Consider the following 23,109-nt stretch of genomic DNA (forward strand, 5'->3'; position numbering starts at 1 on the left):
GAGTTTTTCTTCGCAGAAAATTGCTATTAATTTCACAAAAGTTCCAGCTTCATAGGTGTTTAAAGTGCAAGACAAAGATAATCGAAATCAAAAGGAACCTTAACAGACTTCTCACATACTTTTACAGGACAGATCATGAATTTTACAAGTAACTTGTTCAGTTCTACAGACGGCACTGCTGAGCACCTTTGTATTTTAAAACACAATTTGCAAACTGTTGACCAGATTGTATTGACTGAGCATCACAGCTAGGATTTTGTGTTACACCTGACTTGTAAACTGTAATTCCACTCAGTTTATTTGCATCACTCACATCACGTATTAAGAGGTTAATATCTATACAGAATATACAAATTGCTATTTTTACAGCTGATTTTGTTTTGTTTTGTTTCTTTTAAGATGCTTATCTATTCTGCTACAGGCATTTACAGTTGGGGCCAGCCTTCATGTTTTCCTCAGTGGGTTCTCTGGTGGTTCATTTTAGTACCAGTATCATCATGCTGGTTCCCATGCAGAGCAGGGGTAAAAGAAATAAATACAACTCTTACTGGAACACAAAAGAAGACAAACAGACTTCCCCAAGAGAACAACTGAATTCATTTTAGACTGCCTAAGAACCCCACCCCTCTTCACTTTTCATCATAAGCTGAGAAAAAAAAAATAATAATTTAAGGACAGTACAGACTATTAAGAAAAATGATTTTTACACATGCATGCATTTGAGGGTTAAAAAACCCCAGGGATACTCTAAAACCTTCCAAATTTAATTTCTTATAGTATGTTTATTGACTTTACTATATACTTTTAGCCCTTCCAGAACACTATCTCATACCTTTTCTTAGGAAGCAATAATTTTGAACCCTTAGGTAACAAGTAAAAATGGAAAGAATTGTGCAATACATAAAAAGGTTTTTAAAGCTAAGTTCAGAAAAGCATGAAATCATCAACCTAGAAATCCCAAAGACTAAAAATAAATTGTGACGAGAGCAGAAATGAAACACTAATCTGTCACACTGACATACTTTTTGTGTAGAATTTTGCAAACACAAAATAAATCCTACAGATTGATGAAGTATTATCCCCACAACTACACGACTCGCATAGAGAGCAAGATGTTGCAGAAGGCGACAGACTTAAGGATTCTTTTCACTTATCAAATTTAATCCGAGTCAAACCACAACCATTTGTACCAGATAGTTCTTTGTAGAATTTGCTAATGTAACAAAACCATCAAATTATTTGCAACACCATTAAAAATGTTGATCAAAATAATATCTGACAGCATGACAGGAACAGTTGTTGTTGCAGGTTTTTCTATAAAGCCAGTTTCAGAAATGTTAACACACTTTGAAAGTACTAGCCAAAATAAATACATATATGAAAAAGATTAAGAGATAAGTTAAAAGGTACAACATTATGTATATCTGCATTTGTAGTGTATGTATTAAAAATATAACAAATTTTCTTTTATTTTGCTCTAAGCACGAGCTGAAAGAAATTTTAATTCTCACTAGTGAACCCTTATGATGTTCGATCTCTCAATTATTTAACGTGAAATTACCTTCTGTAAGGAACAGACTACCATTCACTTAGAAGACTAAATGCAGACTACGTCCTAAAAAATAGGCAGATTTAATGCATTACATGCACTGAAATTTGAACTATGTGCTTCATAAACGTATCAAGAAATATTCTACACGCTTACCTGTCTGGATCTGGGTCTTCCAGGAGAAAACTTGCGTTTGGTGATGGCTGGTTTTCCCATGCCAATTTTTGGAGTGACTGATATGTAAGTTGTTGGGAGAGTGCTCCCAGCAGCGGAAGGCAGTGCTGGGGGCTGAGCGTGCTGGACATCTCGTGCAGAATGCAAGTCTAATGAAACATCTGGCGAGGAAGACACATTTGTCTTGTTTATATTAACTGATGGGGGAAGTGAGGGGTAAGTCTCAGCTGGTGATTTTAGGGGTTTGTCTCCAACTAGTGAACTATTTGCAACACCTTCATTTGCAGAAGTAGTTTCTGCTTCTAGAAGAGCTGGTGCTTCTGACTTTTCATGGGTTTCTTCTTTTTCTACATCTTTTTGTACTTTTGTTATTTCCAGTTGTTGTTCTACAGGAATACAAATATCTCCTTTACTTTCAGTCTCCCGTATTTCTGGCGTCACAGTTATGGTCTCAGGTACTGAAGACAGAGACCGAGAGTCTACTGTGGATACTTGTGACACCTCCACACTACCTTGTGGTAGCTGTGTCTCTTCCACTTGTTTGTCTAACTCTTGCTGTATCACAGCTTGAACACCTTCCATCACTTCCATCGTTTTCTCAGTCTGACTGTCACCAGATGCTGGTGTCTTTTTAGGAGATATTTCCATTTCAGCTGAATTAATTTCAACAGAGACTTCTGTTTCCAGTTCTGTGGTCTTCTCTTCTGGTGATATGCCTGTAACTAAGTACAACCATATTAAAGGCTCAGTGCGAAAAAGAAAAACTTACACAGATGTACCGGTCAACAAGTATACTTGGTACACATCAAGTACAGCAAGTCCATATCACTTTACTGAAGTGAATTTAATATGTAGCTTAAAATATACTTCATAAATATCTTTCTTTATACCTACATTTATAGTAGTCTATGGGTTTAGTTCATTATTTTTCTTCCCTGGAAACACAGCAGAGCAAATCACAAGAAAGTAGGGCCAAGATTAATTTTTGAGGAATCCGAATACAGATTGCCAGGTAGGCAGCTAAAAGAAGAGATCCTTAACCAAAGATATTTGTGGAGTTACAACCACAAATAATATAAACTGGGAAGAAGACCTACAGCGTGCCCCAAAACACACCAGGGAAAATTAATCCAATCCAGTTATTTGCAGCTACAAACAAAAAAGACTTAAAGTGTGTGTGACTGCATTTGAATAGCAACAAATAGCGGTTTTTACTATAAACCTTCAGTGTACACAAGCATTTAGCTGCATTTCCAGCTTTTGAAGAAAGCCAGTCCCGCCAGAAAAGTAGAACAACTTTCTCCTACACAAATATTCTGAAGACCGTCAATAAAATATTTCTTCAGCAAGAAAGTTAATACTCTTGCTTGAGAGTTCAGACAGCAGAACTGATGCAATCTGTCTCCTTTCCAGGCACCTTTTCCTCTTAAATTTATAAAGTACCACAAACCTTACTGAATGGAAGAGGGTTCTGAAGGATTCTGTACTGGCATTTTCTCAGACTGCGAAACTCTTTCTTACCGTCTGTGACACATCCAACAGCTGATTCTTGACCAGGGCCATCACCAGTAAGGGGTTGTTCCTGAAATGTTGCATCCTCTCCACCACTTTCCATTTCCATTTCATTTGTACAAGCTTAAGGAGAGGCAAAGAAGTTATCAAAATTGATACAATGTTTATTCTATTACTTTGGCATCAGTAGTTGCTGTCACTGTTTGACTTTTTGGCTAAAGAGAATGATATTTAACAATATGATAGCAGTTAGGACAAATCAGGTCAATGAGAAAGCTACTTCTTAAAGATTAAGAGCCTTTTTCTCATTAACACTGAAGCTGTTTTATATATTTCAGATAGTGAAAAATGTCTGTAAAGCAATTATATGCACCTAATTGTGAAAATTTAATTTACACAGTCACAGACTTTCGCATTACCTAAGCAATACAAAAAAGTCTTTTCTCAAGTTCCAGTCTGCTAAATTCAACAGAACTTGTAGCATGAAGACTTCAATTTTTTTATACAAATGCCGTAATGGCTTATGGCATGGATATGAGGTTCCATCTACTATCAGCATGTGGAACACTGATTTTCAACCTACCTGTTCAACAACATGAAAACTAAATTTTGCCACTTTAATCTGTGGCACAGAGTGAGTGAGTTAATCTGTGAGTTCCTCATATTAAATAAAGGAATTTGCATGGAAAAGGAACTATTGAGCACTTCTTTGGCTGACAGTATCATTATAGAGCACAGAAACAGGAAATACTGGTTTTTTTTCCTCATGTAAAAGCTTTTTCAGCTAAGGGAAAAGGCATTAAAAGGCACCAGACAAAGCAGGAGCAGGAAAAACGAAGTATATAGTAAGCGTTAACTCAAAAGGAACTGATCCTCCGCAGATGTTAGCAGAAAAAAAAGTCAAATGAATACAGTTTTCTGTTCAGGAACGTCTCTTTTAAAGTTCAAAAACCCAGGAAGCGTTAGGTGATGCTACTTTTAGCACCTAAAAACTGCTCTCAGACTTTGCCAACTTTAAAGTGATATTTTAACTTTGAGGAAACGATCATTTAGATTGGCTCCAGATCCGATTTTAGTGTACAAAAGTGCTCTCCTGGGTCTAAAACACTGCATAACTGTACTGATGTAATAGCTCCACATTACTCCTAGTAGTTGAGATGACAGTCCTGTTCTTCCCTGGGGAGAAGAGTATGCTTGTCAATGCTTCTACTCGCTACAAATCCTAACAGAAGTTATTACTTAAAACTTTAGCCTTTCAAATAAACCTGTTACTTATTCAAAAGGGTTTTCAGTAGAAGACTGGGAGTTTTTCCAGTGTAAGTTTTGGATATTACTTGGACATCTTCCTAACTGTTGTAAATACACTGCCTGACAGTCCAACAGCCTCTACTAACCTTTCAGAATGGAAGTGATCTTCAAAGGCTGAAGCCGCCACCTTCTCTAACTTGGTGCACGTGTTCACTGACAGATGACTTCTGCTCATTTACATACATTTACCTACTGTCACTGCCCTTCCTCCAGGATCATCTTTTTCATCATTTCTTTACTGCTCACGAAAGGTATCCACTTATGTGTACAGGCTAACATCAGAGAAAATGACTTGTTTACACAAAACATCTGTTTTAACACACAAGAATTAGAGTTCTGTTGCAGTCCAACACTTCCCCTTTCCAGTCAAAAAGCATCAGGCTTTCGAAAACACAGATACTTACGCAACTGAGCTATCAATTTCTTTTAACAAAAAGATCAATGCATAAGCATTGCTATTTAAGCATCGAAAACGCACATGGCAGTGGTACTTCAGTTAATCTGTTAGATTTTACCTTGCTTCCAAATTTAACCACAACTGTACTTAGGAAATTCAGCCTGAACGTGCTGTCCAACAGAGCACGTGGTGTCAAATACACAAAGGCATTCAGTTGGGAGTTCATTACACAGCTCTTGCAGATGACCCACCAGACTCAGATCAGCAGATCCAAGTTCTCTCTGTTCCTTACTGTTACTTTTTTTTAAAAAATTCTTTACACCTCTCTACAACTTCCCTTTTCACCTTCTGCTTGATTTGTCCATTTAGACAAGAATCTCTCAGAAATAAGATGACTAATCATATATTGTTTTGAGAAAGGACACTTGATTGAAGGCTCTGTAGTTAAATATACCTGTCCCTTAAGCACAGTCCAGCTTCCACTGCTGTCTCCTACCTGGACATAGTGAGGAGAATGGGCACTATGAGACTGACAAGTAGCAAGAGGGAAACAGGAAAACTGAAGGTCTCCAGGAACATCTACCAGAAGCTGGCTTGTGCCTGGCAGTCAGGCACAAATGAATAAAAGAGTTAGGCTGGCAAATGAATACATTTATGAACTGTACCACATCCCCCCAGAATTAGAGAAGTTTACAGCTACAAGCTGGGAAGCTGGAGCTGGAAGCTTGAGAGCCACCATTAAGGTGTTTACTTGCTCATGTTTTAAATACAGGATCCTGAAGCCAGAAAGCCAAAAAGCACATTGAAAAGATGGCTCACCCATGGATTGCTTGAGAAGCTGCTGCTAAATAAAGGAATGGATGAACTCCACAGAGCAGAATATGAGCAGCTGGTTCACAAAAGACTTAGTGAGACAGCTGCATATATTTGTATTTGATACTAGCATTTTGGAAATACAAAGGTTGCGTTTGATTACCTGTGACACTGTCAGGTTCAGGAATGAGTTCGGAAGTGCCCATTACATCACATGACTGAGCCTGATCCCCTTCTCCTTGTTTACAAAGAGTGCAGATGTAGTCTTTGAACTGAGACTCCAATTCACTACCTGGAGATCTGTCACATTCTATGTGGATCCACCTGGGGAGATTAAATAAGTGTGACTACGATTTTAATAGTAAAAATACAAAGTATCCTAGCCAAAATCAATTAGAAAATAACACTGTTTTCCATTCCTATGGGGAAATAAAAAAATTCAACAAATGCTTTATTACAGTGAATTTTAGAGAAATAAACATCATATGTCAGTATGTCAAGCACTGAACAAATGTAAACATGAAGATCTAAACTGTCACTAAAGCCAACTGGATGCCACAACACATATAGCAATATCAAGACGTTGCACAGCAAGATAGTGCTGTGAATAGCAGTGAATATGAAACACAGTCTATATTTTTAAAAGGTTCCCAATAGTGCCTTTTTTTTTTATTACTGGCATAGCAAAATACATAAAATTAAACAGGGAACACATAATAGAAAATGTTATAAAAACAGACCACTGCAAACAACAGTCTTTAGGAGTTAGGATGATGACTCTTCTAGTCTGCTTACTCGCAAAATAACGTCACAATGTAAGAAGCAGCAGCAGCACATATTTCTCTGCACACCTCTGATCACTGCCAATTAATACTTAGTCGCTAAGATTAAAATAAGGCTACCTACTATTGTTCATTGTATTTAGGGATGAAGGATCAAGATGTTGCACAACAAGATACTACAGCATTGTACATCAAACAGTCTACACCCTTCACAGAAATGCATCAATGTCATACAGCTCATCATAAGATTCAAGCATTTTAATACGATTTAACCAAAAGTAGGATCCTTACCTTTTGCACATGTGACAATGCAACATATCTTTCTGGAAGTCTTGGAGGCACAGTTTTTCACAGAAAGGACAAGATAAGTTGTCTTGCTGTTGGTAACAACTGTCACATACCAAACAATTATGGTGCCACTGACAACTTGTTCGTGTGCCACACTCAGCACATACTCTACAGTTCTAGAGATCACAAGAATTTAGTTGTTAATTATGATATTTCACAATGTGACAGAATTGCCATTAACTGACATTTTCCTGTGTTGAATTAAATTAAATAAAGTTTCTGTCCTTGATAACACTAATAAATTATCCAGGATCTGATAATAGAGCATGAAGAGCCTGTGCAACCCCAAGAAGAGTTTCCTTGCACTACAACCTGACTTGAAAGGAGTATTTCTTCTGAGACTAAACTTTTTTATTGCTAATCTCAGTTGTCTCCTGACTGCCACAAACTGACTATACAGTGACTTTCCCCATTACGCTGAAATGGTATTTTTATTATTACTTACACTTACTCATAAAGTTACTGATAAAACAACAAATTCATCCTGCCCTCCTCAAATGCAAAGGAACCCTTCAGCTGCAGAACTGCCACTCTGGTAAGCAAGTAGTAGTTGAATATAAAGAGCCTTTGAGTATAGATTACATATATTACTGCATAGGTTTTAGTTTACATTAGCGTGAAAGCAGCTCTCATGTAGTGACCCACTACAGGGTTTGATTTGCTGTCCTACACAGGCTGCTTCAGCCACGTCACGGACAGCCACCCTCACAGAGCGGCTGTAGAGCCACATCATTGTATACAAGCGGGATTCCTTCAGAAATAACAAGTTATGTTACACAGCAACAGCAGGCTGCAATACACCTGGAACGGCATAACACGCATAACAAAATCTGGGCCCCTATAATGATGAGGAATTATTCTGAAACCTTTCGACTTACTTTACATTTCCAACCATTTGTTGGTACAGCGTCCATAACAGGTTGTAGACAGAAAGTATGGTAACCTTTGTCGCATGTATCACACACCAGCATCTTGTTGTCTTCCCCAGAATGTCTAAGAAAAGTAACAATTGGTTACAAAAACTAATTAAACAAGCCACAACAAAAAAATCTATTTAATGAAAAGTCTAAACAAGAAGACACATAGCTGAGTACATGAAAATATATGAATACCACTTACAAATTCCAAAGATAATGCCCTCATATTCATATTTAAGTATGAATGAAGACCACTATGCGTACTTCAAAGTGCTGAGCCTGTGCAACTACTCGGACTTCTACAAATGGGTCCACTTTCATTTACACATGTGTAGGTACATTTCATGGCCTTTCTGTACTGAAGTAGTTCAAAATCTGAAATACGTACTTTCTTTCTGAAAAGAACATGCAATTGTACTTGTTCCTACCAACAATCTGTATTTTTTCCAAAGAAAAAAAATGAGCCACCACCTCTGACTACAAGAGCTCCTACAATGTCAACCACTATGACTGCAAGAGCAAAACAAACATTAGAGGAAGAGATTTCAATTTTCCTAGAGTCGCGTATTACAGAGCTCCACCACAAATTTCAGTGATAAAATAAATTTGCAGAGAAAAACACAAATAGTTTGGTAATATCTAAAGGCAACAAGATTTGCCTTGATAAAGCTTCACAAATACAGCATTACACCTACTGCATACTACTACATTACCTGGGAGACCTGATATTTTAAAAAACAGTAAGTGTTCTCTCTTTGCACGGAGATATGCTTAAAATGCTGTTCCTCAACACTGGCATAAAACTGCCATACTGCATAAAGTAATAGGTGTGAAAACATCACATTTTGTTCTACTTTTCCTCTGGAGAGAAGGTTTGTTAGCAAATACTGTAATTACCCAGTACAACATTTTTTGGAATACTTTTTAGAATGTGCTCCACTATTACAACTTCATTGTTGGCATTTCCTATCAGCTATGTGCGATCAGGGAACACTCTTCTTTAAAGAGGGGGAATCTGAATGCTAGTAAATATCGAGTGTTCTACTTGGAAAACAGCAAAGCACTGAGTAATCAGGTATATGAGGCAGCAGTGAAGTGGCTTTTTTCCTTCATCCCAGCTGATCTGACTAAAGCTGAACAAAACTCTTATTTCTTTTCTAGTAAGCCCTTTAAAACAATAAACAAGCAAGCGAAAGAACTCTGAAGTGCCCATCAGATTAAGTTATATGAGAACAAGCGTACAAGCCTTCAGAGTCTTCTAAGTGAACCCTTACAATACCACAATAATTATGTTTCGTTGTCTCAATATTTGTCTGATGTAACAATTCAATCGTGGTCACTCATGTCACTTTTTTCTTTGTTCAACTAAGCCATGTTTTTGTTTTCATAATGACTCACTAATTGCCTCTGAAAGATATTACGAAACAGAAGAGAGGGCCTAATGCAGGGTACCTAGCCAATGTGTGGTATGTGCACAGCTGAAACCTCAGCTGCATAAGAGCCCAGGTTCCCAGACTGTAAAGGCACTACATTAAATTAATCTATTAATTTGGTAAATGTGAGGAAAAATCCTCCCTATAAAAGGAGGAAAAAGTCAGAAGGTTTTGCTGCTCTCCAGAACCTACCAAGATAACAGTAACTCTGGTAGTAACACGCAGGAGTTCCAGCTCAGCTCTTTTAGAAGACAGTTCCCAACACAAGGGTTTGATCAGCTACTTAATATAATATTATAACAGATATATATGGGGAAACAATTGTGGAAAAAAGAACAGTTAATACAATAAATGTTTTAAAATCACAGCACATAAATCTCAGACTGCCCTCCTCCACGTCCGTTAAGTCTCACTTACTTGCAGTTCTGGCACACTTTGCAATCAGGACACTGCCAACCTGCTCGTTTTAAAGGTGTAACTTGTATGTCCAGGCACATCCCATGGTAGTGCTGGCCACAGGTAGTACAAAAAAGTTGATCTAAGAGGTCTCCAGGGCTATCGCACACTGCACAATTTGCTTCTTCCTTTGCTACAAAGAAATCATTTTCTCAATTATTATTTCATTCAAAATTATGAAGCCAAGAAATTCTTTAGTAGTTCTTACACATACAAAACTTGATCATTCTTATGAAATTCAAATTTAATTAATATACTTATTAGATTACACTCATTTCATTTGGTTTTCTGATATACTCAGCTAATCTTCTCGTAACAAAAGTACTTTCACTTTAAACCTTAATAAACTCTTACCAAAAGAAGCAGTTTTATTCTCCTCAAGATTAAAACTGAGAGCTTTAGGACCAACGCTTCTCTGAAACAAGTACAAAATAAAGCTTCTAGCACACACATCTAAACCTATTATTTAGCAGAAGTGTTTGCAATATGGCTGCTCTAACTTCAGTTAGGGCAAGTAAGCAAGGCTGTCAATTTGAACTAAAACCTGATGGAAGACAAGCCTTGTTAGTAAACCCTTCCCTTGTTCTGTCATATAAAAAAAAAAAAAAAAAAAAAAACCAAAAACTAACTCTGCTGTGCACCACTGCCAGGCTTTAAAAACAGAAGAGTATGAATTTTCATCTTTGTCACACCTTAACACATGTGAGTGACTAGGAAAGCAGGTCTAAACAATTAAACAACTGCACTCTCAAGCTGATCCTACCACAGAGCAGTTTTCATAAAAGCTGGTACTAATTGTGCCATTTGAATACTGGGTACTTACATCTTTCAGGAGCCTGATCAATATGGTCTGGACAAAGGAGGGACAAGTTACTGAAATCCTGAAATGTGCCTGCTCCAGCAGCACAGGGGTAATGGTACATCTGGGTACATTTCTCTTCACAGCATTTGATAGTGGCTCCAAGGTGCTTACAATATGCACATCGCTGAAAAACAAACATAACAAATTGTTCAATATCTATTTTTTCTTGTAATTTTTCAGCCAGATCTGATCCCCAGCCTCATTTGACAGACGAACACCTCGGCCAGCAGAAGGGAGTGAATACCAAGGAGAAGGAAACTAGTGCGCTGTCTTTCAGTGGCACTCCCAGGTCTTTCCAACTTAAAATGTTTAACGAAATCCACTCTAAATGCATGCTGATGACCAAGGTTCTTCCTGTCACAGAAAAGCATTTTTCTTCTCCCCCTCTACTCTGCACTGGTGAGGCCACAGCTGGAATATTGTGTCCAGCTCTGGGCTCCCCAGTTCAGGAGACACAGGGAACTGCTGGAGAGAGTCCAGCGAAGGGCAACAAAGATGATGGAGGGATTGGAGCATTTCCCTTAGGAGGAAAGGCTGAGAGAGCCGAGACTCTTTAGCCTGGAGAAGAGAAGGCTGAAGGGAGACCTTATTAATGTTTACAAGTGTTTAAAGGGTGGGTTGAAGGAGGATGGTGCCAGACTCTTTTCAATGGTTCCCAGTAACAGGATGAGGGGTAACGGGCACAAGCTGGAACACAGGAAGTTCCGATCAAATACGAGGAAAAACTTCTTTACGGTGAGGGTGATAGAGCACTGGAACAGGCTGCCCAGGGAGGGTGTGGAGTCCCCTTCTCTGGAGACTTTCAAGACCCACCTGGATGCAGTCCTGAGTAATGTGCTCTGGGCAATCCTGCTCTAGCAGGGGAGTTGGACTAGATGATCTCTAGAGGTCCCTTCCAAATCTGAAAAATTCCATGATTCCGCGATTCTATATGTTATCTAACTTGAGCTATGCCTTCAGAAAAGAGGCTTGGAAACTTCTTCTGAGTAATAAAGACAGTAATATGCTGTCAATAGGTTGTTAACTATAAGCCACATAGTTGTGTAAGTTGTATTGTAAAACTGTATACACTGAACTCAGAAATGCAAATGGAAATGAAATATCACGTTATACCAAAAAATCTTATCAGCATTATACAATTCTCTCTGGGATGACAATGCATTACATAACCCAGTGCTTTCTCCTCATCTCTCCTTTCAATGCTACACAAATAGCACCACCAAACTTCCAGGAGTCATAAATAAGCATGATTATTATTAGAGACCATAGTCACATTTGTAAAGAAATAATTTCTCAGAAAGAACTACCCAATAACCCTCCAGTTCTCTAGTCAAGAGGGAACAGATTCCATCAGCATGCTTGTAAAATATCACTCACACCTTTCTGATTCAGTTAATCAGTCTTTTTTCTTTCTTGGATTCATTACAGTCCCTGAAGCACCGTAACATGCTTTTGCAATTTTTCACCAAGGCAACAATACTTTTTAAGGCTAGAGCACAGCACCATACGATTTGGAGTAAACTTGAGAAAAAACAGGTCAGTGGCTCACAGGAAGGCATACATAACATACAGCAACAACTGAGCTCAATGACTCTCATTTTTTATAATAAAAATATAATACTAACACTGGCATGTTTGATTACTAGCTCGTGTCAAGTAACATCCAAATATTAACATACACCAAATCAAAGAAAAGTTACATACTGCATCTGCTTAATTCTTAGAATACAGACAATATTTATTACCATAATTCTTCTGTGTTTCAAAGCCTAGCATGAATTAGGCATGAAATAGTGCTACTACAAGTCCACAGATATCAAAACCGGCCCATAGGAAAACACAAATCACAAAGCTGCCTGTGTTAACAGTTACATTGACATCCTTAAAGCCAGATGAAAGTAATGTCTTCTGCAAAATATCTGCCTGCACCACAACTCGTGGACAAGGAAAAGAAAAAAAAATAAAATACTAGTTTATGCTAAACACAACCGCACTGTAAAAACCTAAAATGCTTCAGCGCAGAAATTAAAGCGGGTCACTACTGCCACGTTTCTGTGCTACAATGCTTAGTGTAGTCTTCAGAACTGCAAAACGTCTCACCTCTACCCACGTCCTACTAACCGTATGGAAAAGATGTATTCTGTTATTTTACTAGGAGAAGAGAGGGGACAACATGAGCAAACAGTAACATGGAGTTCCTGAAGCAGGTGAAGAAAGTAGCAATAGTAATTATAGTATTACATTTAAGGACTGCCGACAAAGCCAAAGTAATGCAAAAACTCGTTTTAGGAAACAATATAGTCAGTAAAGCCTCGCTGAGGATGCTGTAAAAGGTAAATCCTGAAATTAGATGTGAAACCATGAAAACATAGCCCAAAGCCTCCAACTTCATGAACGGCAGCTGCACATTAACCAGCATACAACCCACTGCACTATTTTGTACTTGGCACTCCTACATCCTATTGAGATGGCCCAGATTACAGCTAACGCCCAGCTCTTACAGACAGGCCACACATGTGCCAAAGATATTACTTGGTAAGAAACAGTGAGAACGGGAACTTGGGAGGAGCTGAGGTCCAAAACCTGTCCCTCAAGAAAGTTTTCAACAGAGACTTTGCTGTACCCCATGATTAACCTTAACCAGGAAAGAAAATTATGAAAAAAACCTGCAAGCACTCAAAGAATCCAACATTTATTAAAAGCTGGGAAAAATGGATTAACTAGCAATATAAATGGCATTTTTAAACATCACATCTGTTTTTCAAAACCGCCAATCAACAATGGTACGTAACAAATGTAAAATCAGAATATACCTTTTCCCAAGTGCTATATGACTAAATGATGAAATCATTAGAAATGAGCAAACTACAAAATTACTGCAAAGCCTTGAAAAATGTTGATGTTGATTTAAGGAACCATGTAAAGATGCTGGAAGAAAAATGGAAGCCCAAATTACATTTAATTGAACCCTTCAAACCCATCTGCTAAACTACACTGGCAATGAAAAGCATTTGGCAGCTGAGTAAAACACACACTTTAAAAACAATGTGGTATATATCATCTGAAGCAAATAAAAAGCACAGAATATCAACATTTACTGAATTTATAAGAGAGATAAAGCAGTCTGAAGAAACAAATGCCCAAAGGGATTTTTTTGGCAACAGCTGTTGATGAGAGAGTTACTTTTCCAGCAGTGGAAGCCAACGCTTCTCTGAAATCAGGCCACATGCTACGACCCCAGAAGAACAAGTATGCCGCTATTACAATTAAATGACCTTCGTGAAGAAAGTAAGGATATGAACACTGAAGTACACTGGTTTAAAAAAAAATTAAAAGCTCTGCAAAATAAACTCAGTAACAAATATTACTTTACTACTCTGTTGCTAAAATATGGCATCAGGACAGTAGGAGGTGGAAGCAAGGAATAAATCCCACTGCCAGTGAAATGGAAGTGTCTTTACCACACTGTATGAGTACAGTAACAGAGACAGTATGGAACCTTCAATTTCATTAGCATGAGCAGAAAATAAGGCGTTATGTGAAGGGGGTGGAAGCTGAATCCGAGTATTCAAAGGGTAGGTATAGGAAAATGGTAAGCTGTCAAAGCAAGCCAAACACTGTTTTGTTTATGGATCAAATAATTTTACAGTCCTGTTCTACAGAAAAAAAAGACTTTACAGGGTGTCAGAAAACTAGGGAGACAGCTCATTACTTATTCATAGTACATTCAGTAAAATAAACGTCACTAAACCAGAGACAGCAGACTATGTTCCCACTCAAAAAGTCCTTCATTGGTTACCAACTGTTTTCTTCCGCAAGCTCCTAGTGCACTTGTCCATAGCAAGAAAGCTCTGATCCCACCCATACTTCTGATACTTCTTACTATTGTAATTTCCATCATTTAAAACTGTCTACACACCTTTTTCTTTTACATCTGATCTTTTTCATATGGACAGAAAAGGATCTCATTTTTAAAAGCAAAGAGCTATGCAGTCTTTCAAATTTCATTTTGAAATGCCCTTTATTCACTAATCCCATTGGATCAGATATGAGATTGTTATACAAATACAGTGAAAGAGGAAGAACTAAGTGAATTAACAGAAAACATTAAGAAAACCTGATCCATTACCTCCTCTCTTTTCTAGTTGTATAGGAATACATCCTCCATGAAACAGAGCAGCAGAAACCACCCATCAGATTTCTGGGAAGACAAAAACTTGTACCACTACACTACAATCATAATTGGACCAAAATCAACTGAACAAAAAGGTTAGTTCTGCCTGTGGCTTGGAAACTCTGCTGAATGTCTCAAATGCTACTGGCTTTAATGGAAACAGATGTCCAAACTGTAAAATGGTGACAAGAGAAACAGCTTACTGTTTACATCTTCTAACCTTCCTACATCATTAAAAAAAATAAAAAAAACTGACAGAAGATAGCTTCCAACTTTACATCAACCTTCCTGCTGCTTCAGATTCTGAAGTAGTCCAGAACTCAGCACAAGTTCAAATGAAGAAAAGATGCCTGTGTTTACGAGAATGTAAGATTTTACCCAGATAGTACCAAGAACAAATCAGAGGTCTTATTTTATCATGATTTTATTGCCTTTAGAATTACTTTATAGTATTACCATCTCAGCAACTGGACAAGTAACAACCCTTAGGAGGCAGACATTAAAGAAAGTCTAAAATGTGGACTTTGAATAAATACTTAGTTGCAACCTGATTAGTGCAGTAAAGTTAAATGTTAATATTAGGTATTGCAAGATGTTTTTTTAAGCAAAATGACAAAAGGTTTTCACTGATACGAACTTATTTAGCTTTAAAAAGGTCAGCTGACAAAACCTATGATAACCGTAAGGAATTTGAATTTTATGACAGATTACCCAAAAATGCACAGAAGCCATCTGTCCTTAATTAAACAATTTAATGTATTACCTGTAAGAACAAATTTCAGACTGATAGCTACTGAAAACGGCTATCACACAAACCTGTAACAAAGGAAAACTGGACCTTAACATCCTGTCATTAACGAGACTACAAAGAAATTTTAGTATAAACAGTGATTAAAGAACTGTGTTCCCCGGTAGTTCTGATAATGTTCATCGACTACCCCATCGTCAAAAAAAAGCTTTATATTGCTCATAGACACTAATCACCATTAGCGCCTCTGATGTCACACCATGTTTTCAGTATGATAAAGCATTTAAGAGCACAATGCAGTAAGATGGCAACATAAAAAGAACTGAACTTTCGACTGAATTACTGATTAGAAAAAATAATAAGTAACACGTATTTCCAAGAGTACTGGAAATTACCTTCTATTTTTTTTTAATTTTGTATTAATCATGTCACAAATTTGGAAATTATTTAAATTTATAACAGGGAATTAAATCAGAGATCAGTTATTTTTGTTCCTCAATCCTTAACACATGCCAAAATTGAAGAAATTAAAATTCATATTTCTCTAACTGTAATTTAGAACTAAAATGTTCTTAACAGAGGCAGCATGTATTAAAACTTACTACAGTACCTACTTCTCGCTCCAAGCACTCTGAAGTAAGTTTAAAAATAAATAAATCACAACTGTAAAAACAAACTATCAACTTTTGGTTTTAAAACTATGAAAAACCACGGACAAACAGAGGTGCAATTTGGCCAAGCTCGACACATGACTGAGAAAGACTGTCTTCCAATGCAGAACTCTTGACTAGATACTCCATCTGTCCCTAAAACGCTCAGTTATCTGTACAGGAATAAAGAAAAAAAGTAAGAACACACAAATGTTGGTGACTAACACCACTATCAGTGACTCAACACATGTAATCAAGGTAGAAAGCAAAAGTCCCTTTTAAGTGTGGAGATTTCAGGCCCTCTACAACTCACTACTTTGTTTCTCCTTCCCACCAGTTGTCTCCTTTTTCACCTTTATAAAAAATTACATTAAACAAATTATGTCGATATCAAGGCATCTAAAAAGTGGGACAATAAAACATTCATGTTTTGCAGGGGTGGGGTTTTTTTTTAATAGTTGTGACAGGTTAAAAACCCGTAAGAAACAAGTTTGCTAAGGGAGATCTATTTCTTGATATTTGAAGTAGGTACAGGAAAACATGCAAACCTTATGGCACACAAATTCTTCCTCATATAATCTGAAACGTTCCCAAACGCTGTCTACTCAGAAGCTCCACAGAAGCGTTTGTGTGCCTTGAAGTTGCACTCTCCCCATCATTGTATAAGCCAGTGGAGTAACCACATGCACATGATTTCCTCCACAGACTCTGCCATTGCTGCTTTTTTCACACTTTCATGAAGAAAAGCATCTTTTTATTCACCTCGTCGCTTTCTACAAGATCTAGTAAGATCTAACTAGATCCGATCTAGTTAAAGATGTTTCTGCTTATTGCAGGGGGGTTGGACTAGATGACCTCTAAAGGTCCCTTCCAACGCAATGCATTCTATGATTCTATGATAATGTAAATGTTTTGAGTGGGTCTAAGCTTCCCCACAGCTACCAACCAACTATTCACTTAATTCTCAGCTGATATCCACCATGAGAGAAGGGCACACACGAGCCTGTTGTTTAGTTTGCATGTCAACAATGAAAAGGTCAACAATGTTTAATGTAATTTAAATTGTGATTATTAGGCTTCAGCATCAGCAACTTCAGGACAAACAAGGCAAGAACAGAAATCATCAGCTTTGGTTTAAGACTGCTTTTTGGCAGGCTCAGAGAACAGACTATTGTGCCAGTTCCATTTGATTCATGCTCGGAAGGTCTTAAGAAGTATGTGTAGACATTTCTTTTTGTTGGCAGAGCACAGTCTGAGCCACAAATTGTTGGAGGCTTGAAAAAAAATAATTGGGGGAAACATTGCTACATGCTTGTTGCTTAATGATCTTTTCTAGGCATCTGTTACTGGTCATCGCAGAAGATACTGAGATGAAGTCAACTTTCTGTCTAATCCAGCACAGATCTTACATTGCTAAACCAAAAATATAAGGATTCTGAAATGGCTTCTGCATTCTATAGGTTATGTCTATGCTACAGATCCTCTGTAGCTACAGCTAGCCTGGCATAATTACATTTGCAAAGCCATTTAATAGAAAGTCAGTAAAAGGAGAACTTACTGCTAACAGAGTCACACTGTGCTTCCAAACAACGCAAGGCTTGAGATGAGGACATCTAAATTTCAGGCTCTAAATTTAGTGTCTATATATGAGCCAAGTGTTTAAGCTCCCATTACACTTAATAGAGACTTAGTCACTTTATGAGATTTACTTCATCCCAATTCAGTTGACCAAACAGTGGGTGTCCATTTTCGGGCTCCACTGACAACACCGGCCAGCGTTCCATTGCCTATGATTGGAATTTAAACATGGCTCACAGGTAGATGCGTCCACAGGGAGACCTATATTTAGATGACAGTCTTGCGCTGAAGCCAGCCTAAAACATGTTGAACAAAAGTTCTCCATTGGTAACAGAGGTAAGTCCACACCAACGGTTTTGTCAGCATGGCAATAGCAACGAAGGGATGTGAATGGCTACTGCTTACAAAGACTTCCAGATAAATTCTGTTCTATTCACCCAAGTTTTCTGAATGACAAACAGTCAGGCTAAAGCTTCACATAGCACATGCCTAAATTCTCCTAAATACTTTTGGAACACTTGGTCAAAAATTTCCAGCCATTTCTGAGAACAGAAAAGTCAGTAAGAAAAACATTTTGCTGATCTTAAAAACAACGTCACTCACAGGACTTGCAATTTGGCAAGAATTTTAGCGTGGGGGATGCAACTTCTTTCCCTACCCTGCAGATCTATCCAAATGTGACCAAGCTTGAGAAAACTATTTTTTTTTTTTTTTTTTTTAGATGTAAAACATTTCCAAAAGTTTGTCAGTGAAAAAAGAAAAAAAAAAATCACAGAAAAATCTACTCTTGTTGATCATGACTGATCCTCTCCAATTTCTAGCCCTGATCGGACTACGTGTACCTTCTGCAAAGATTGCTTCAGTCTGACAAGGATTAAAGGGAGGAAGTCTGTAATAAATACCCTAAGCCTAAGCACAATAAGCCACTGGAATGGAAAGCAGCGATCCCTAAGGCTCTTGATACTACTGTCACTTGACTCAGCTAGGGAATGAGAGTATCCAGTAGACAGGCAGATGGACAAATATGGGTCAAAGAGACAAAAGGGACTATTTACACCAATGAGACTGGGAGGAGAAACCACGGTCTGAGGTGGAAGATGAGAAGGGGCAGGAATAACACTGAAGGGCCAATTAACTAAAACTGGGCACTAAAATTGGATAAAGAGCTGAGGAACTGATGTGCTAAGACGTATGAAATGGTGAAGGCAAAGACCTCAAAAGGAACCTGGGGAAAAGGGAACAGAAAGGTTAAGGAGATGGAGGAAGAACAAGGAAGAGTGGAAGAGGGTAAAAAATCAACTTGAACAAAAAGTCAGAAGTCTGAGGCAACTGAACTTGGATGAAGACTACAAGGAGGAGAAGTTCGCTGCCTAGTGCCGTATGGCTATCACTTAGCCAGCTCAAGCAGCAGAGTCTGTATGCAGCCACAAAGGTTTTAAACCTGCCGTTTGGGAGGTCTGCCTTTTCCTTTTTTTCCCCAACTCAAGGAAATGATACCGTCAGACAATTACACAGGCAACACAACATGGAGACACAGATAAAGGAATGAACTGACACACATAAACACAACTTTAACTAGGTATGTGCATTAACACACAAAAAGGACTGCAGATCAAACATGGATTTAGTGCATAAAACAGACTGCTTAAAAGGAGTCTCTGCATTAAAGAAACCTGTTAGTTCGAGGCCTGTGCTTAATTTGTAGAGGAGAAAAAGTACGTATTGAAGAGAGTTGTGGATTGCTTGCAGGATTAAAAAACACTTGGTTATGGCAACTGGATGATGACCCGCAAAACGGTCCTAGTTTCTCTTCTTTCACAGAGCTCCTTTATGATATTGGGCAGGGCAATAAGTAAAATTTTTTTTTTAAGTTTTTTTTTTTAGCCCTTAAACTTACTGTTTGCCCCATAAAATAGCCCTGATTTCTACATAGACTGTGCACTCACAACTCCAACAGAGTGAAGAAAGAACTGGAATATCAGTGCAACTTTTTAAGTAAGTCTGAGTATTTTTGAAACTCTTTCAATCTGCCATCCAAATCAGCAGATATTTTTAACTAAAAATAAAATAAAATAAAATAAAATAAAATAAAATAAAATAAAATAAAATAAAATAAAATAAAATAAAATAAAATAAAATAAAATAAAATAAAATAAAATAAAATAAAATAAAATAAAATAAAATAAAATAAAATAAATCACCTCTTGGGGAAAATGGAGCCTAAGATGCATAGAAAGTCCACATAAATCTGCTATTTGGAAAAATTTATAGACAAGTTATTCACATGTTTATTATAGTAGAAACATGATAGAAATACTCTTGCAGAAATGAGTAATTCTTTCCTTTAAGCAGTATTTGACTAGTCTACATACCTACACATTGAACAATGTAAAAACGGAATACTGAAGAGGATTTTACTGGGATAAAAACGTCCATCTTATGGCCTGAACTAGGCCCTAGCTGTTCTGCATGTGATCATACAATTAAAGACTGCATAATCAGGCACATGCACAAAGGATATTAATTGTGTGCAGACAACGTGTCTTCCGGCATGTCCTAACTTTGTGTGTTTGATTTTATAGTCTTAATAATGCATTCTTTTAAGAAAGATTTTGTAGATATATTAACTCAGTTTAACAGAAAGGTAATGTCAGCAAAAGTCACTATATATACTCAATGATATACTAATTTACAAGGTAATAGTAGGGGATGGAGTGACAAGGAACTCTGGATTATGTACAGACATAAAAAAATACAAGAATTTCCTGCCTTTAATACCTTCCTCATTAGTGAGCACCTCCTTAGTATTCCTTCCCCACTGACTGCAATCAGTACCTTATTGTTCATAATTCCTATTTCCTTGGCTGTTCCTAAATTGCGCTCTCCAAATGGCACAGAGTCATCGTAAACAAAATCCTACATCTTCAGTTCACTAATTTTTGTAAATTGAGCTCAAATAAAGCAATTAGATGGCATACTTTGAAACTACCAGCTTGAAACATTAATATAATTTCTTTTCTAATAAAAGCTTCACATGTTTTATCTGGCTGGGGCTTTTAGGGTTCTTTTTTCAATTTGACTAAATTAGTCACTTACACATATTTCTCCCATTCCTCCTCCCAAACCATGGTATCCCCAAACATTACATAATCCTTTTTTAAAATTCACTAGCTACTGAAATAAACAAATAAACCCTCGTCTTTCCATCCTGTTCTATCACTAACATTCCTTGGGCAAGCATCGTGAAGTGCAACATCTTGACCTAGAATTTAAAATCATGAAATTACTGGTCAAACATTTAGCAGGTAATTCAAGTGTTGTTCTGGGGTTCAGGGAGGGGAGGGTAAGAAGGGGCTGTTCGTTTCATTTTGCAGCATGCTGCCTCAGTAGCTCGTGAAGAAAAAAAGCTGCCAAATTTTGTAATGAATTCCACAGAACATTAAGTCTGATGCTTAGCAGAAGCCATAACTGTTAAGTAAATGATATCCTCTTGATGAATACCCTTATTTGAAAACAACATTGATTCTTCTAACCCTTTAGCAGTGTCCCAAAACAGATGTGCACAACTGCAAATTCTGTTTGCTTTCAGGTTTACGAAGTGTGATGACATTTTTACAATCATGCATGAGCCCTTTTACCCAGGAGTAAAATAAAACACAATAATTCTTCACCATCTGTTTGTTAATTTTGCATTCATTTAACTTTGCATTTTAAACTAATAATCATTTTCTTATAATATAGTTTGTTCCATTGGTAGAAATTACAGCTGTTCAATTTAAAAGAGAATGGTTTATAACAGTGTACAGTTTTCCTCTAAATACTTCCATTGCTCTTAATTATAGAGATATTAGTGCCATCGAATGGAAAAAAACTGCCAGGAAATAGTGTTATGCTTTACATGTCACAGATTCCCTTAGTAAATGTACATATTTACTTCTGTTCCAGCACCAATTCCCACCTGGTCGCTTTTACATTAAAATTCCTTTTCTGCACTACAAGATTCTTTGAGGTTTTTAACGTTGCTATCATGTATAACAGGCTTCTTACACTCTTGAAGGAGTAAGGCACAAACAATTAGATGAAGCTTCTGTTTCATATATAGCATACAGTCAAACGAAGCACAGTCCTATTTCTTCACAATGCTTTTCCTTAATCTCTAATGACATGCCAAGGAAGTTTTGATATTTTTATTCTTATCTGGTAAAAGCTAAACTAGGACTAGAATAATGTCCTTAAAGCTTTTTCTCACAATGTTTACAGTGAAATGGGGAAATCCCATTCCTTTATCAAAAGTAAAATTGCATTGAAATAACATGAATAATACATCAGAACTAGCAAAGAGGAAATAATTTGGCTCAACAAAAGACATGGGCCTGGAGAAAGAGCAGGAGGCAGCCTGAGATTCTGAGAGTCGTATCTTGGATTCTGCGTTATGCCCTGGACAGCACGTTTTCCTGCTGCTCCACACAGACCAGGCCCTAAGTCCGCAGTGACGTTACAAGTCCTAAACATGACTGGGCACACACTAACACAGTGGAAAGTCTACTTCACTGCGGTTCCAAGGCTTAATAATCATAATCATCTACAAATAAACTCTTCAAGAGACACAGGCTGCTCAGATAATTCATGTGAGCAGTCCAGTAATGTTAGAGAGACTGTTCAGATGGTTAAAACAACCAAGAGTCAATCACCGTTTCCTAAAACCAATTTTATCTGATGGCATGGAAATCTTAGCATCAGATGATCATCCTAGTTCTGTCGTAGCGTTAAGACAGCAATGCTGTCATAGTAGTCGGGTGAACACTTTACCAAAATCACTCATAATGCAAGAGAAGGTTTCCATAAAATGGATTTATTTCAATTAAAGGAGTTCAGCAAAGGCTGAACTGATGTATAAGACTATAACAGTGCACTCACCTACAGAAATGAACTTCCAGAAGTACCAAACCCAACAGGCTCACATAAAATTAAGAGTGGAAGTACAACCATACGTTACTGGGATGCTCAGCTTCTAGTCTTACCAGCATCTTGAGCATCCTGACCTTTTAGTTTCTCAGATGAGTGAGCATTGCTGCCAGGTCCGACCTTTTCTGAGGGATTTATCCATCACAATATTTTACGTCTGACAGAATGCAAGCATTCTGGAGGTGCCCAAGGCACATTCTGATGTGATAGATGCGTAACGGTAACAGTCTTCCCAACAATTCACCTTCTATTTCAAGTTAACTCTCATTAAAAAAACCTCAGCTGGTATGACACTCGGAAAACCTGAAACTCTCACCTATTCAACGCATCAAAGCCATTTACATTTTGGGAAATGAGCATTTCCTCACAAAGCTCCATGAATTATGATAGCAACTGAACTGTCGTCTTATATTATTTCTCTAAAAACCTCTATTAGCTTTTGA

The 23,109-nt window shown here is 37.5% G+C and overlaps 1 protein-coding gene across 14 annotated transcripts in view; it reads right to left on the reverse strand.

Moving 5' to 3' along the window:
* Positions 1–23,109, reverse strand: part of KMT2C (lysine methyltransferase 2C) — a 203,739-nt gene that overhangs the window by 86,138 nt on the left and 94,492 nt on the right. For 12 of the 14 annotated variants that reach the window (XM_063324375.1, XM_063324376.1, XM_063324379.1 and 9 more), the window contains 7 exons: positions 10,513–10,675; positions 9,651–9,822; positions 7,762–7,876; positions 6,827–6,999; positions 5,917–6,077; positions 3,245–3,358; positions 1,706–2,445 (listed from right to left, as the gene is read on the reverse strand). In XM_063324375.1, the coding sequence (XP_063180445.1) occupies positions 1,706–2,445; positions 3,245–3,358; positions 5,917–6,077; positions 6,827–6,999; positions 7,762–7,876; positions 9,651–9,822; positions 10,513–10,675 (1,638 nt within the window). The remainder of the gene's footprint in view (positions 1–1,705; positions 2,446–3,244; positions 3,359–5,916; positions 6,078–6,826; positions 7,000–7,761; positions 7,877–9,650; positions 9,823–10,512; positions 10,676–23,109) is intronic. The other 2 variants (XM_063324381.1, XM_063324377.1) reach the window with 1 other exon arrangement.

Source organism: Chroicocephalus ridibundus, chromosome 2, assembly GCF_963924245.1.
Source record: "Chroicocephalus ridibundus chromosome 2, bChrRid1.1, whole genome shotgun sequence".
NCBI lineage: Eukaryota > Metazoa > Chordata > Aves > Charadriiformes > Laridae > Chroicocephalus > Chroicocephalus ridibundus.